Raw genomic sequence first — 15018 nt, 5'->3', positions numbered from 1 at the left:
AAAGTTAGACCAAAAAAAAGACAAATACCATATGATTTAACTCATATGTGGATTCTAAGAAATGAAACAAAGGAACAAACAAAGAAACAGAGACAAACAAACAATAAAACAGACTCTTAAATACAGAGAAGAAACCGGTGGCTTCCAGAGGGGAGGTGGGGAGAGAGATGGAATAGATAAAGGGAATTAAGAGGTACAAACCTCTAGTTATAAAGTAAGGAAGTCAGAGAGATGAGAAGTGCAGCACAGGAAACGGAGCCAATACAACGCAATAATGTTGTCCGGTGACAGATGGTGACTACACTTATCGCGGTGAGCACTACTGGGTAGTGTACTGAATTGCTGGATCATTATGTTGCACACCTGAAACTTATGTAACAGTGTATGTTAATTATACTGCAATATAAAATAAACTTACCAAAATATAAAAAACAAAAGCTCTGGAAGGAAATAATAATACGCATGACTACATAAAACAAAACTTCTACAAAAGCAAGAAAACAAAAATCTTCTATAAAGAAATCTGAAAAACAGTCCCTAGCCTAGAAGGTGGTATTTGCAACATAAGTCACAGAAAGGATTAGTAAGTGGAAATTAGTAATGGAGAACCCTCACTAAAACAGAGTCTGGAGTCTCCCCAGGGGAGCGCTCACGCCCTCCCACTCCAGTCAGTTGCAGGTGCAGCAGGAAGAGCCGGAGTTGACCCTGCACGCGCACATTACTCTACCATTTAGGTGGAGGAAGAGTCGCTTTCCTTAACCCCTTCCCCTCCAGCAACAGCTCAGCCAATGGGAAGCCTCTACGCTTGGAACTCTCAGTTTACCCCAGTGGACGTTTATCTTATAACAGCCTTCCCAACTACCCATTTTCTCCTTAAAAAAGTGTACCTCAAAAAAAAAAAAAAGTGTCCCTCACCCTTGTTCCTTGGATTTGCCTTTGTTTGGCCACCACTTGTTTATCCTGGATTGCAGTTCTTTTATTCCCAAATAACCCCATCTTTTGCCGGTAAAATAACTGGCAGTTTTTATTCTTAAGGTTAACAACATATATAAAAACCTTACAGTCATTTAATTTAAATAAACACAAGGCACAATCCAAAAGAAAAACAGATTAAGGATAAAAGCAGGCAATGCACAGACGAGGAAATACATGGAGATATGCAAATTATACCTACCACGCAATGCAACCTTTTCCAAGTGATAAAAATGTAAGACTTGAAAAATATCAAGTGCCAGTGAGGGTATGAGTGAATAAGTACTCTTATAAACTGCAAGCCAGTGTAAATTGGTACTGATATTTTGAGGGGCTATTTGACAGTATTCACTAAAAAATGAAAATTTTAGTTATGACCCAGGGATTCCATTTCTAGGAATCCTCCCTAAAGAAACACCCACATATGTGCACAGAGCTATTCACTGAACCATACCTTGTAATAGTGAAAAATATAAAACACTAACTGTCTATCAGCAGGGAAATAAACTATAATATCTAGGCAATGTAGGAGTTAAAAAATATATAGGTAAATATCTAGATATTGACATACACTGAAGGACTGCCAAGTGATACTGCTTTAAAAAGTTCCAGTAAAATACAGAAAATTCCAAATCAAAATAAAGTCAGTTCTCCATACTTTCAAAGGTACAGGTATGTATTTAAATGCACAAAAAAAGACCTGAAGAGTAACAAATTGATAATAACAGTTAACTCTGGGGAGGGAACTGTGTTAGGGTGAGGGACAGTCAAGGAGGATTTTTGACTCTATACTGTTTGAATTTAAAAAATAAGAGTATATTCACTTATTACTTATCTAATTAAAAATAGATAAAACTTATAAAATGATACACAACTATAAATTCATATCTAATGTTATAGGCAAATTCTCATTGGAACACAGTGAAAGGAAAAACTGGTTATGTAGAAAAGATTTTAAAGCAATAGTGACATTTGAGCTGGGCCTTGCTGTTTAAATAGAATTTTGTCAAGCATCCATAACTTTGTGGAGGACTGTGGCAGATTGTATTTTCCAAAGATGACTGTACTAACACACACATCAATCTGTATGCTTTTCTTTCAATATGACATTGACACTTTTCCATAGGGGGTGGGGGGTCTACATTCTACCCCCTTGAACTTGGGCGAGATTTTATGGTTGCCTTATGAACTGAATGGGAAGGAAGTGCCACAGCACGATTTTTGAGATTATTCAGCTCCTGCCCAGTCCTTTCTTTTACCGGATGCTCACCCTGGGAACCCAGCCACCATGCTGTGACAAAGCCCAAACTAGCCTATGTGGAGAGACCACATGAAGAGACTCATGTGGAGAGAAACTGAGGCCCCCAGCCGATAGTGGGCACCAACTACGAGACACATGAGTGAACGCGCCTTCAGATGATTCCCATCCCCGGGCTTTGTGTTCTCGGGCTGAGGCCCAAACATACGTCATGGGGCAGAGAAAAGTCATCCCCACTGTGCCCTGTCCTAATTCCTGACCCAGAGAATCCATGAGCAGAATAAATGGTTATTTTATGCCACAAAGTTTGAGAGCAATGTGTTACACAGCTGAAGTAACTGGAACAAAGACTTTCTAAGGAGAAGAAACTACACAAGCAACAGAATGTCGCAGAGCAACGCGAATGTTGGCAGTACTGGGTGATGCGGTCACAAATGTTGGTGGCGACCAGGCCATGAAAAGTCTCCTATGACAGCATGAAAAAACTAGACATCCTATTGGCGTGGAAAACTGTGGAAAGTTTTTAAGCTGGGAAGTGAAATGCTTAGACCTGCACTTTAGCAAGATACCTCTGAGATTGGTGTGAAGGAAAAGCAGGAGAAAAGGAAGGCTCAAAAGTAGGAAAACTCCTCCAATCAAGATGAGTTCCAACCAAGGAACATGGTGGAATCATCCTTCACTCAATATGTTTTGTGACTTTTTTCCTCTACAGGACTGCCTCTTAGGCTCATTTATATTCCATTTCACTTGTATTACAATGTTGGCTGGGGAAACTTATTTCCACACGAGAATGGGCCCATGGATATTCTCAGTAGCTTCATTTAAACGCGCCCAAACTTAGACACAACCGAGATGTTCTTCAGCAGGTGAATGGTTAAATACCCTGGTATATCCCATTCGGCACTAAAAAGGAAGGGGCTATCAAGCCATGAAAGACATGGTGGAGCCTTCAATGCGCTGCTGAATAAGAGAAGTCAGTCTGAAAAGGCCACATCCTGTGTGAGCTCAGCTATAGGACTTCCTGGAAAAGGCAAAACTATGGAGACAGTTAAAATATAGTGGCAGCCAGGGGTTAGGAGGAAGGGAGGAACGGCAGGCAGAGCACAAGGAGTCTGGCAGGGCCGTGAACTAGTCTGTATGATACTGTAGTGGCAGATACATGTCTTCAGACACTCGTCCAAACCCACAGAACACACAACACGAAGAATGATCCCTGATGGAAACTATGGTCTTTGGGCAATGAAAGCGTTAACGTAGGTTCACTGACTGCAACAGATGTAAGGTTGTTCTTGTCTGGAGGCAAGCGTATGTGGGGAAATTTCTGTACCTTCCACTCAATTTTACTGTGAACCTAAAACTGCTTTAAAAAATGAAGCCTATTTTTAAAATGTTGGGGGTGGGGGACTATGAGGGGACATTAGATCACAAAAAAGGTTTTTCTTACCATTCTTCTTTGAAGCTTCTGGATCTGGATCAGTTGACATAAAGCGTATTCTAAGAATATGGAGCAAGCTGTCTTGAAAATGGGAAGCACTTATAACGAATTATCCATGTGAGTAATTATACCATCCTTGTACTACAAATATCACCATAACCCACAACTCCGTGATCCGCGTTTATTGAAATATCCTCCTCATCATTCTCATGATGAGTTTTATAAGAAAATTATATAAACATGAACCCGTAAAAGAAATCTATTCTAATCGACTACAGTTTTTATATTTTGGATATTGGGGATCTATGGGAGGAGGAAAGCACAGCACGTGGCCTAAAGATGAGGGAGCAGATGAAACTCGAAACATAAGGAGCCACCTCTGCAGTGAGGGAAAGGATGCCTGGCTGAATAGAAAAGCATAGATAAATGAAGGGCTGAAAGATACTAATGAGAATGTTTCATTCCCATCTTGGCAGAGGGTCCTGAGTCCTATTTTTTGAGAAAAGCAAGAGGAAGGATGTATTAAAAATCGAGTTTCTGAAGAACAGGAACAGTATGGAGTGGCTCCAGTGTGAATCAATCAGAGCCCGAGCAGCAGCCAAGCCCAGGTGGAAATGGATATGTCATTTATTGGAGGGCAGTCTGTATCATTTTATACCATACTTTCTCTAATGCTAATTATTCAAGAGGTGATTAGCTGATTTGTGGGATGCCGTACATCTTGCTTTTCACATTTTGGTCCAATGCTTGCTTATGAAAAATGTCACAATTTAAACTCTTTATCAAAGCGAAGTTAACACAAATGAAAAAAGGACCTCTAATTTTTCTGCATTTAAAACCATTCATAAGAGATTTGAGGTTTGCAGTTAATAATTTTCGACACAATGAAAAAGGAAAAAAGCAAAATAGAGGGACTAAAACCCCACTGAAACCAATGTTAATTCAGATTACAGGACCATGTGTGGGTTGAATTCATCCACGCTAGTCTCATCCCTCATTATCGAAGTTAAATTAAAGCCATTGCTGCTGTATTTCACAAAATAAAATCTGATGAAAAGCAATTCCTGTCCAATGCTTCTTATTCATGTTTCTGAGTTGCCTTTCTAATCTTTTAACCAATTTACCTGCATCCCAGAGGTTACAAACGTCTGCTGGCCCTTCTGATAGCCATTTAGTTGACGAGATAATGGAAGGAGGAACTGTCGGCAAAAGTGGCTTTGGATCATCCTCATAAAATAACATCAGGTCCTTAGAGAAAACAGGAGAGCACATAAAGGTTGAAAAAAGTAATTGATCCCAGTGCTTCAGTTTGTTAAAGTAGGTGGACAATTTATGGAGCCACAGTGTGTCTATATGGGCTAACAGAAACACATTTTAATTGGAAGAACTCAAATATAAGTTAGCTATACCCTCGGGGTCCACTGGGTACAGGGTGGTTTTCTACCCTTGGAGATCCTCACTCCTTGGTGAAGACAGCGGGTGCAGGCAAGCCATGATTCTCTTTGAGGCATTAACTGTCCCTATCAGCCCTCGAGCTATCTGGGAAGATGATTCTTCTGTTCTACCGGTAAGAATAAAGCTACCCGTGTGTATCTTTTATTCATATTTTAAAACCTTACCTTTTTATCATGGAGTAAAAAAAAACAGATGATAGTCCAGCCATGCAGGTTAAACAAATCAGTGCGTGGCCAGTCTTGTTTTATCTATATCCTCCCACTCCTCATCTGTTTTATTGTGAAGCAAATCCTAGATGTATCACTTATTTCAGTATATCTCTCGAAATGACAAAAACTCTTTAACAATGATCATTATTTTATACCTAGAAACTTCACAACTCCCTAATGTCATCAATTAGAAACTCATCTTTTCCATTTCTCCTAAGTGCCGTTAAGTAGGTTTTTCTATAGCTTGTCTAGGAGAGGATTCAAATAAAGTACACGGTGGGATCAGTTGACATGTCTTTTCCCGCCCATGAACAGAGATTTGTTCCACAGTACTTTATTTAAGGTATAATTAACATAGAATGCATAAACCTTAAGTGTGGAGCTCAATGAGTTTTAACATTTTGTGTATACCTATGTAGCCACATTTCTGTCATTCCAGAAAGTTCCTCCAGCTCGTTTCCAGCTGACACCATTCCCCTGCTACCAGTACACAGTATTCTACCTTCTACCGTAATCAAGGAGTTTGCCTGTTCTTGAGCTTCCTGTGAATGTAATCATATAGTATGTACTCTTTTGTATCTGATTCCCATGGCTTAACATGTTTGTGAGATTTATCCGTATTTTGTGTGCATCGGTTCCTTTTTTTTTTTTTATAAGAAGTATTCATTTGCATAAATATACCACAATTTGTTTATCCATTCTCCTCCATATGGGCATTTGGATTGTTTCCAAATTTCAGCTGTTACGAATAAAGCTACTATGAACATTCTTATTCAAATCTTTTTATGGACAAATGTACTCATTACTCCTGGATATTTACACAGAACTACAAAGGCTAGGTCATAGGATAGGTTAGCTTTTAACTTCCTTGAAACTGCCAAACCATTTTTTCCAAATGATTTTCCCCTTCTTATATTTTCAATTTTCATCTTAAAATCATAGTTGATTCATATTCAGTTGTAAGAAATAGTAGAGTGATCCTGTGTATCCTTTACCCAGTTTTCCCTAAAGGTAACATCTTAAAAACTGTAGTACAATATTATCCAGGATATTGACATTGATGCAGTCAAAATAGAGGACATTCTCTTCACCATAAAGATCCTTCCTGATACTATTTTATTACCATAGCCTGCCCCCCACCACTACTAATCTGTTCTCCATTTCTGTAATTCTGACATTTGAACAATGTTATATAAAAGGAATCCTACAGGATATAACCTTTTGGAATTGGCTTTTTTCACCTGGCATAATTCCCAGAAATTCATCCAAGTTGTTTCATTTATTAATAACTTATTCCTTTTTATTGCTCTGTAGTATCCATGGTATAGATGTATCACAGTTTGTTTAACCTGTCAAAGGAAATCTGGATTGTTTCCAGATTTTGGTTACTATAAATAAAGTTGCTGTTAACACTATGTACAGGTTTTCATATGAAAATAAATTTTCATATCACTGGGATGTATGCCTAAGAATGCAATTGCCAGGTTGTATGGTAGTTGCATGTTTAATTTTTAAGACACTGCCAAACTGTTTTCCAAAATTGTTACACAATTTTACATTTCTACTGGTAATATTTGAGTGATCTAATTTCTCCACATGTCTGCCAAAACTTGGTGTTGTCATTATTTTTTATTTTAGCCACTTTGATACTTCATTATGTGTTTATTTTTTTTAAGGATTTTAAAAATTTATTTATTGGACAGAGAGAGATCACAAGTAGGCAGAGAGGCAGGCAGAGAGAGAGGGAGAAGCAGACTCCCCGCTGAGCAGAGAGCCCGGTGCGGGGCTTGATCCCAGGACCCTAAGATCATGACCTGAGCCGAAGGCAGAGGCTTAACCCACTGAGCCATCCAGGCACACCTATATTTCATTATGTGTTTAAAATTACATATTCTGGGCGCCTGGGTGGCTCAGTGGGCTAAAGCCTCTACCTTCAGCTTGGGTTATGGTCTCAGGGTCCTGGGATCGAGCCCCACATCGGGCTCTCTGCTCAGCGGGGAGCCTACTTTCTCCTCTCTCTCTGCCTGCCTCTCTGCCTATTTGTGATATCTGTCAAATAAATAAAATCTTTTTAAAAAATTACATATTCCTAACAGGTGATATTGAACATCTTTTCATGTGCTTATCTGCCATTTTTATTTGCTGAAGTGACAGTTTTTGTCATTTGCCCATTTTCTAGTTGGATTGTTTGGTTTTTAACTGTTAGGATTTTGAGGTTTTTTTAAATTTTTAAAAAAGTAGGCTCCCTGCCCAACATGGGGCCTAAACTCATGACCCTGAGATTAAGAGTCACATGCAGGACTCCGAGAAGTTTTGTTTTGTTTTTATGCTCCCGATATTAGTCCTTTGAGCTGGATATGTGGGTTGCAAATATTTTCTCTCAGGCTGTAACTTGTGTTTATACCCTTGTGTGATGAAGTTTAACTTTTTTTCTTTTAGGGATCATGTTTTTGGCCAGCCTTAGATCCCAAAGATTTTTCTACAGTAGTTTTAAAAAGTTTGATAGTTTTACATTTTACATTTAAGTCCATGATCCACTTGGACTCAATTTCTATGAGGTTTACATTGAGGTTCATGGTTTTGCCTATGAATGTCCAATTGTTCCAACATCATTTGTTGAAAAGGTTATCTTTCGTCCGTTGAATTCCTTTGGTTCCTCTGTTAAAAATCAATTGGCCATATTGCTGTGGGTCTTTCTTGGTTCTCTATCGTAGTATCTATCTCTCCACCCATACCACACTCTCTTGATTATGGTAGCTTTGAAATAGGCTTTAATAGGCAGCATGATTAGTTCCACTTTATTCTTCTTTTTCAGATGGTTTTAGTTATTCTAGGGCCTATGCCTTCCCATATGAATTTTATAACTTTGTTATCTCTGTGTAAAAAAAACTGCTGGAATTTTGACAGGAACTCCATTAAACTTATAGAGTAATTAGGGACATCTTTATTATGACAAGTCTTTCAACCCATGAACATGGTATGTTTGACTAGTCTTTAAGTTCCTTCATCAGTATTTTATAATTATGTATTTTATAATTCTCAGCATACTGATTCTACATATGTTTTGTTACAATTATACCTAAGGATTTCATTTTGGAGCATTAACTGCAAATTGGATGTGTCTTAATTTCAGTTTCAACATGTTCACTCTTAGTACATAAAAATGTTAACTTATTTATGTATGTTGATCTTATACCCTATAACCCTACTGAATTCACGTGCTGGTTCTATGAGGGTTTTTTGTTGTCGTTGTTGATTTTTAAGATTTATTTATTTATTTTAGAGAGAGCACAAGCCTGAGCCAAAACCAAGAATCAGATGCTCAACCAACTCAGCCAACCAGGCACCTGAAGTTTGTTTTTGTCATTGCTTTGAGATTTTCTATGCAGACTATCTGAAAACAAGGACAATTTAATTTTTTCCTCTCTGTTTTCCATACCTTTTTTTGTTGCAGTGGCTGGAACTTCCAGCGTTATGTTGAATAAGTCCTGGCCTTGTTCCTGATCTTGAAAGGAAACCATTCACTGTTAAGAATGATGCTATTGTAGGTTTTGTGTAGGTTATCTTGATCAAACTAAGGAAATTCTTTATTTCTAGTTGCTGAGTTTTTATCATAAATGGGTGTTGAATTTTGTTAATAAATGCTCATCTGCATCAATGACAAAATCCTATGATTTTTCTTCTTTAATTTGTTGATATGATGAATTGCATTGACTGGCTTTCAAATGTTGAACCACACCTGGATTAAATCCCACTTAGACCTGGTGTGTAATTTTTTAAAAATACATGGCTGGATTCGATGGGTAAAATTTTTTGAGGATTTTTTGCATCTAATTTCATGAGAGATAATAATCTAATTTCATGAGAGATAATATTATATATATATACACTTGGGTAGTTTCTTTTTCTGGGTTTAGTAGCAGAATAATACTTGCCTCATAAAATGAACTGGGAAGCATTCCCTCCTGTTTTCTGAAAGACCTCTGTATGAAAATAGTGTCAATTCTTATTTAAATCTTTGATAGAATTCTCCAGTAAAACCATCTGGGCCTGGAGATTTCTTTTTCAGGAGACTCATACTACAAATTCACTTAAAAAAATGGTCATAGAACTATTCACATTCTTTTTCATCATCTTTGAATTTTGGGAGTTTGTGCCTTCTGAGAAATTGTTCTAGTTCTTCAAATTGTCAAACTTATGAGCATAGAGTTGCTGGCAGTAATTCTTTATTATCCTTTTATAGCTACAGGAACTGCAGGAATATCCTATTTCATCCTGATATCGGTAACCTGGGTCTTCTCTCTTCATCAGTCTTGCTAGAAGTTTATCAGTTTTATATTTTTCAAAGAACTAGATTTTTTTATATCATTCACTTTCTGTTAACAGTTCTCCTGCTTTCAATTTCACTAATTTCTATTCTTTATTTTCTTTCTTCTGTTTCATGTAGGTTTATTTTGCTTTTCTTAGTTTTTTCAAAGAAACTTAAATTATTGATTTTATACCATTTCTCTTTTCTCCCATCCAAGTACTAACCAGGCCTGACCCTGCTTAGCTTCCGAGATCAGACGAGATCGGGCGCGTTCAGGGTGGTATGGCCGTAGACCATTTCTCTTTTCTAATACAAGCATTTAGTGCTATAAATTTCCTCCCCACAACTATTTTACCTGTGTCTCATATATTTTGATACATTGTGCTGTCTTCTCATTCAATTCTATGCATTTTAACACTTTCTGTGAGACTTCCCCTTGACGATGAAAAATTTAGGAGTTTATTTTCCAAAAGATTTCAGGTAAGATCCTCATGAGTTTATACTGATATACCTTCAATCCAATTCAGGTCTGTGAGGTCAAGACAGTCTCTTCTATCTTAAATTCATATCTCCTTTCCCTCATGCCAAGAATCCCAGTTCTCAAGGGCACCAAAGGTGATACAAAGATGATACTCATTTGATTCATTCCACATTATACTCACAATAATCTTGGGTCAAAAACACCAACATCTTAGAATAAAAACACCAACTGAATGCAATGAACGTTTGTTTAATTTTATTTTACATTTTAAAGGATTACTTTGTTTAGTATAATATTGTTTTATAATTATGTAAAAATATTTCCAGGATTTCAATAACAAATCTGAAACCATTGTATAATCAAAGGAACCTAGCTTCTATTTATCCTCTCCACCTTATTCCCCTTTCCCTTTATGAGTAACCTCCTCTTCTTTATTTTTAATGTTATAGCTGATCTTTTAAATGGTACATCTTTAATATAAAGAAATGGAAAAATCCAAGAATGGACCTAAACATAAATGGGAATTTATTATGTAATAGAAACCACAATTCAAGTCAATGGGGAAAACATGGATTGTTCAGTAAGTGACACTGAGACAACTGATTATCATTTATAAAGATATAGTTTGAAAGGTGAATCTTTACCACTCCCCATTCAACAAATAAATTTTTGATGGATAACATTTAAATAGATTTTTAAAATTAAAGCATAAAAGAACTAGGACAGTTCTTTACAAAACTAAACACTTGCTTATCACACAACCTAGCAATTGCACCCCTTGGTATTTACACAGAGGAGTTAAAAACTTACGCAAAACCTATACACAAAACCTACACACAATTGTTCACAGTAGCTTTATTCATAATTGCCAAAAGTTGTAAGCAATCCAGATGTCTTTCAAGAGGTGAATGGGTTAATAATCTTTATATCCAGACCATGGCATATTATTCAGTTTTAAACAGAAATGAGCAGTCAAGCCATGAAGAGACATAGAGGAATCTTAAATGTACGATACTAAATGAAAGTAGTAGTTGGAAAAGGCTACATACTGTATGATTCCAACCATATGACTTTGGAAAAGGCGAGGCTAAGGAGATAGTAAAAGGAACAGTGGTTGCCAGGGGTTAGCAGGCAGAGGAATGAACAGATGGAGTGCAGAGGATTTTTAGTACAATGAAGCTATTCTCCATGATACTATAATGGTAGATAAAGGACATTACACATTTGTCAAAAGCCAGAGAACACACAACACCAAGAGTGAACCCTAGTGTGAACTATGGTCTTTGGATGGTAACAAGCATTGATTTAGGTTCACTGATTATAACAAATGACCACTCTGGTGTGGCTGTTAATAGTGTGGGAGGTCATATGGGGCAGAGGCAGGTGGGGGTACACATGGGGTATATGGGACAGCTTCTTGCTTTCCATTCACTTCTGCTGTGATCTAAAATTGACCTAAAAAATAGCTTGTTAGATAAAAAACCAGGATGGGGTGGGTGTCTGGGTGGCACAGTTGGTTAAGCGTCTGACTCTTGGTGTTAAGTACCTGACTCTTGGCTTGGGCTCAGGTACTGACCTTGGGATCATGAGATTGAGCCGAGCACAAGCCTGCTTGAATCTCTCTCACCCTCTCTCTGTGCCTCTCTCCCGACTCTCTCTTAAATAAATAAAGAAATCTTCTAAAAAAAAAATCAGTAAAAGCCAGGGTGATATTTAATAAAATCTTAGACTACAGAAGGTCTTTCTAACAATGGCTTAAAATCTAGAAGCCATAATAATGGAAAGGAAAATTTGATTACCTTTTAACAAAAATTGAAGACTGCTTTAAGGCTGTGATAGTGTGATTTATAATAAAAATGTATTTAGGTTTTATTTACGGTTCCTGGCACAGAGCTCCGTAAGAGCACTAGGAGTATCTTTTGTTTTAATATTTGGTCTTTGATCCCCATTCCTGACACAGAGCTCCTAAATCCATTGGAATTTTCAGGGCAATTAGAGTGTCTTTTGTTCTATGAAGTGACTCTTTTTCTTTCTTTTCTTTTTTTTTTAAGATTTTATTTATTTATTTGACAGACAGAGATGACAAGTAGGCAGAGAGGCAGGTTGGTGGGGGCAGGCTCCCTGCTGAGCAGAGAGCCTGATGTGGGGCTGGATCCCAGGACCCTGAGATCATGACCTGAGCCGAAGGCAGAGGCTTTATCCCACTGAGCCACCCAGGGGCCCCTCTTTTTAAAAAAAAAAAAAGATTTTATTTATTTATTTGACAGACAGAGATCACAAGTAGGCAGAGGCAGGTTGGGGGGAGGGCAGGCTCCCTGCTGAGCAGAGCCCGATGCGGGGCTCGATCCCGGGGTTCTGGGATCATGACTCGAGCTGAAGGCAGAGGCTTTAACCCACTGAGCCACCCAGGCCCCCCTATGAAGTAACTCTTGATGGGCTCCTAGACAGCTTCAGGATGGGGACCGGTCATTGGAAAGACCAAGCCATGATTAGAAGCCTGGAACTTTCAGTCCCACACCCCATCCTCCTGGAAGGGGAGAGATACTGGAGATGGAGTAAAGGATCAATCATGCCTATGTGATGAAGCCGCCATGAAAATTCCAAATATTTGGAGTTCAGGCTGCTTTTGGGTTGGTGAATATATGTACATGCCAGGAGGGTGACATAGACCAATTCCATGGGGACAGCAACTCTTGCACTTGGGAAAGTTCTGGGCCTTACCCTATGCATTTCTTCATCTAACAATTCATCTGCATCCTTTCTCATATCCTTTATTATATAATAAACCACAACTGTAAGTAAAAATTTTTATGAGTTCTGTGAGCTGTTCTAGCAAGTGATCAAACCCAAGGAAGGGGTGATGGGAATCCCAATTTCTAGTGGTGGGTTCGAAGTAAAGGAGACAACTCTGGGCTTGCAATAGGCATCTGAAATGGGACGTGGGGAAAAGGGAGCTTTGGGGACTGTGCAAGCAGCCTGTGAAATCTGATGCTATCTTCAGGTAGACAGTGTCAGAAATGAGTTAAATGGCAGGACACCCAGCTGGTGTAGCAGAGAATAGCTTGGTGTGTGGAAAGCCCACATCTCTGCTGTCAGAAGTGAAGTGTGACCACAGTGTGAGAGGAAAAAAGAAACAAAGGAAGAACAGTGTGCTCTCCTTTCACAAAGGCCTAAAAAAAAAAAAAAAAAAGCCATAAAGTAAAAAATCAAATGTAAAATTGAAAATGAATAGACAGATAAAGAAGCAGACAATGGGCTAATCACTTAATAGCCACATAGCTCTTAGAAACTGGTAAGAAAGTGGCTCAGTCAATAAGCCTCTGCCTTCAGCTCAGGTCCTGGGGTTCTGGGTCCTGGGATTGAGCCCCATATCAGGCTCCGTGCTTGGTGGGATGCCCGCTTTTCCCTCTCCCACTCCCCCTGCTTGTGTTCTCTCTCTCACTGTGTCTCTCTGTCAAATAAATAAATTAAATCTTTTAAAAAGACAAAAAGAAACTGGTAAGAAAAAGAGAATCCAGAAAAAAATGAGCAAAGGATATGAATAGAGTTCATAATAAAAAAGAAACACAAATTCCCAATAAAAACATCAAAAGTTGTTCTAATCTTACCTATAATTATCGTGGAACAAAGTAAAACAAACTTTTCCCACCTCTCAGACTGACAAAAATGTACAAGATGATAATATTTGGTTATTTGCGAAGATGAGGGGATATGCTTTTGGTGGATATAAACTATGCAATTCTGGGGAGGGCAGTTTAGGAGGACTTTTCAAAATGAAAAATAAATGTAACCTTTCAATAACTCCACTTTGAGGACAACATCAAAATCAATGTATATAAGAGCCATTATTACAACATTGCTTTCAATAGACAAAAACATAAAAATATTCAGGGGGTGATGAAATAAATGAAGATTCATTTACGCATCAAGAATACGGCAGTTATACAGACTGATAGAGAAAGGAATTCATAATCTACAGTTTAGCGAAAAAAGATTTGGGATGATATATATTCAATGATTACACCGATTACTTAAAAAGATGTCCAAGATGTATCGCTTAGTTCACAGCACACCGTGGAGCAGTACATACTGAACGGATTCCTTTAGGTTAAAGAAATGCACAGACACAGAAAATTTCCCTCCCAAATCTCGAAGAACCTAGTTAGTAATGGATGGGAATAGAAGGTGCACACGGAATTAAGAAGAAACTTTCACTCATTACCATTTCATATCGTTTGAACTTTTCCCCGTAATTATCTTCCAACTCAAAAAGAATAAAAATACCAACATGAAAATAAAAAAGGACTTTTAAGCATGAGGTAATGACGCAGAAAAGAAGTAAAGGGATGATGGGTTAGCATGATTAAAATGGGTATGATTTCCACTTCCCTAACAGCTATGATGAGTTCAAATTTTTGCAAACATAATAAATGATATGCTAATAAACCCGAGGATAAAAACTGTTTACTCTTCATTTAGCAAAATAATAAACAGAGACAGTAGGAAATAAACATTTATCTTCCATCACTAGCAATTTAGCAACTCACAACTAGACTGAAGGCTTTGGTCAGCTTTAATTTTGTGTGAACCAATTCGTAGCATCCCTATCTGTTGCTATAGAAACAACTGTGACCAAAAAAAAAAAAAAAAACAAAAAAAACAAACCCATAACCCTTATTATTGAATCTCCTCAAGCAGGAAAAGAGGAAGGTCTTTCAAGGTGGCGAAAAGCTACATATAACCTTATTAATTAGCAAATTTAATAATAAAAATTCTGGACAGTACGCAGAGAGAAAACATATCCTTGTCTAAGTGTCATACATTCGCAGGCTTTTCTTAGTTTTGAAAGTATCACAGGCGAGCGCTGTTCTGCTTTTGAAAGCCCTATTCTGTTAAGAA

At 37.8% G+C, this 15018-nt stretch overlaps 1 protein-coding gene across 1 annotated transcript in view; it reads right to left on the bottom strand.

Annotated features, from left to right (window-relative positions):
• Nucleotides 1–15018, bottom strand: part of ENTHD1 (ENTH domain containing 1) — a 94955-nt gene that overhangs the window by 40841 nt on the left and 39096 nt on the right. The window contains exon 4 of the mRNA XM_044227350.1: nucleotides 4790–4913. Coding sequence (XP_044083285.1) covers nucleotides 4790–4913 — 124 coding nt within the window. The remainder of the gene's footprint in view (nucleotides 1–4789; nucleotides 4914–15018) is intronic.

Source organism: Neovison vison, chromosome 12, assembly GCF_020171115.1.
Source record: "Neovison vison isolate M4711 chromosome 12, ASM_NN_V1, whole genome shotgun sequence".
NCBI classification, from domain to species: domain Eukaryota; kingdom Metazoa; phylum Chordata; class Mammalia; order Carnivora; family Mustelidae; genus Neogale; species Neogale vison.
This window is presented reverse-complemented; position numbering and strand designations above follow the sequence as displayed.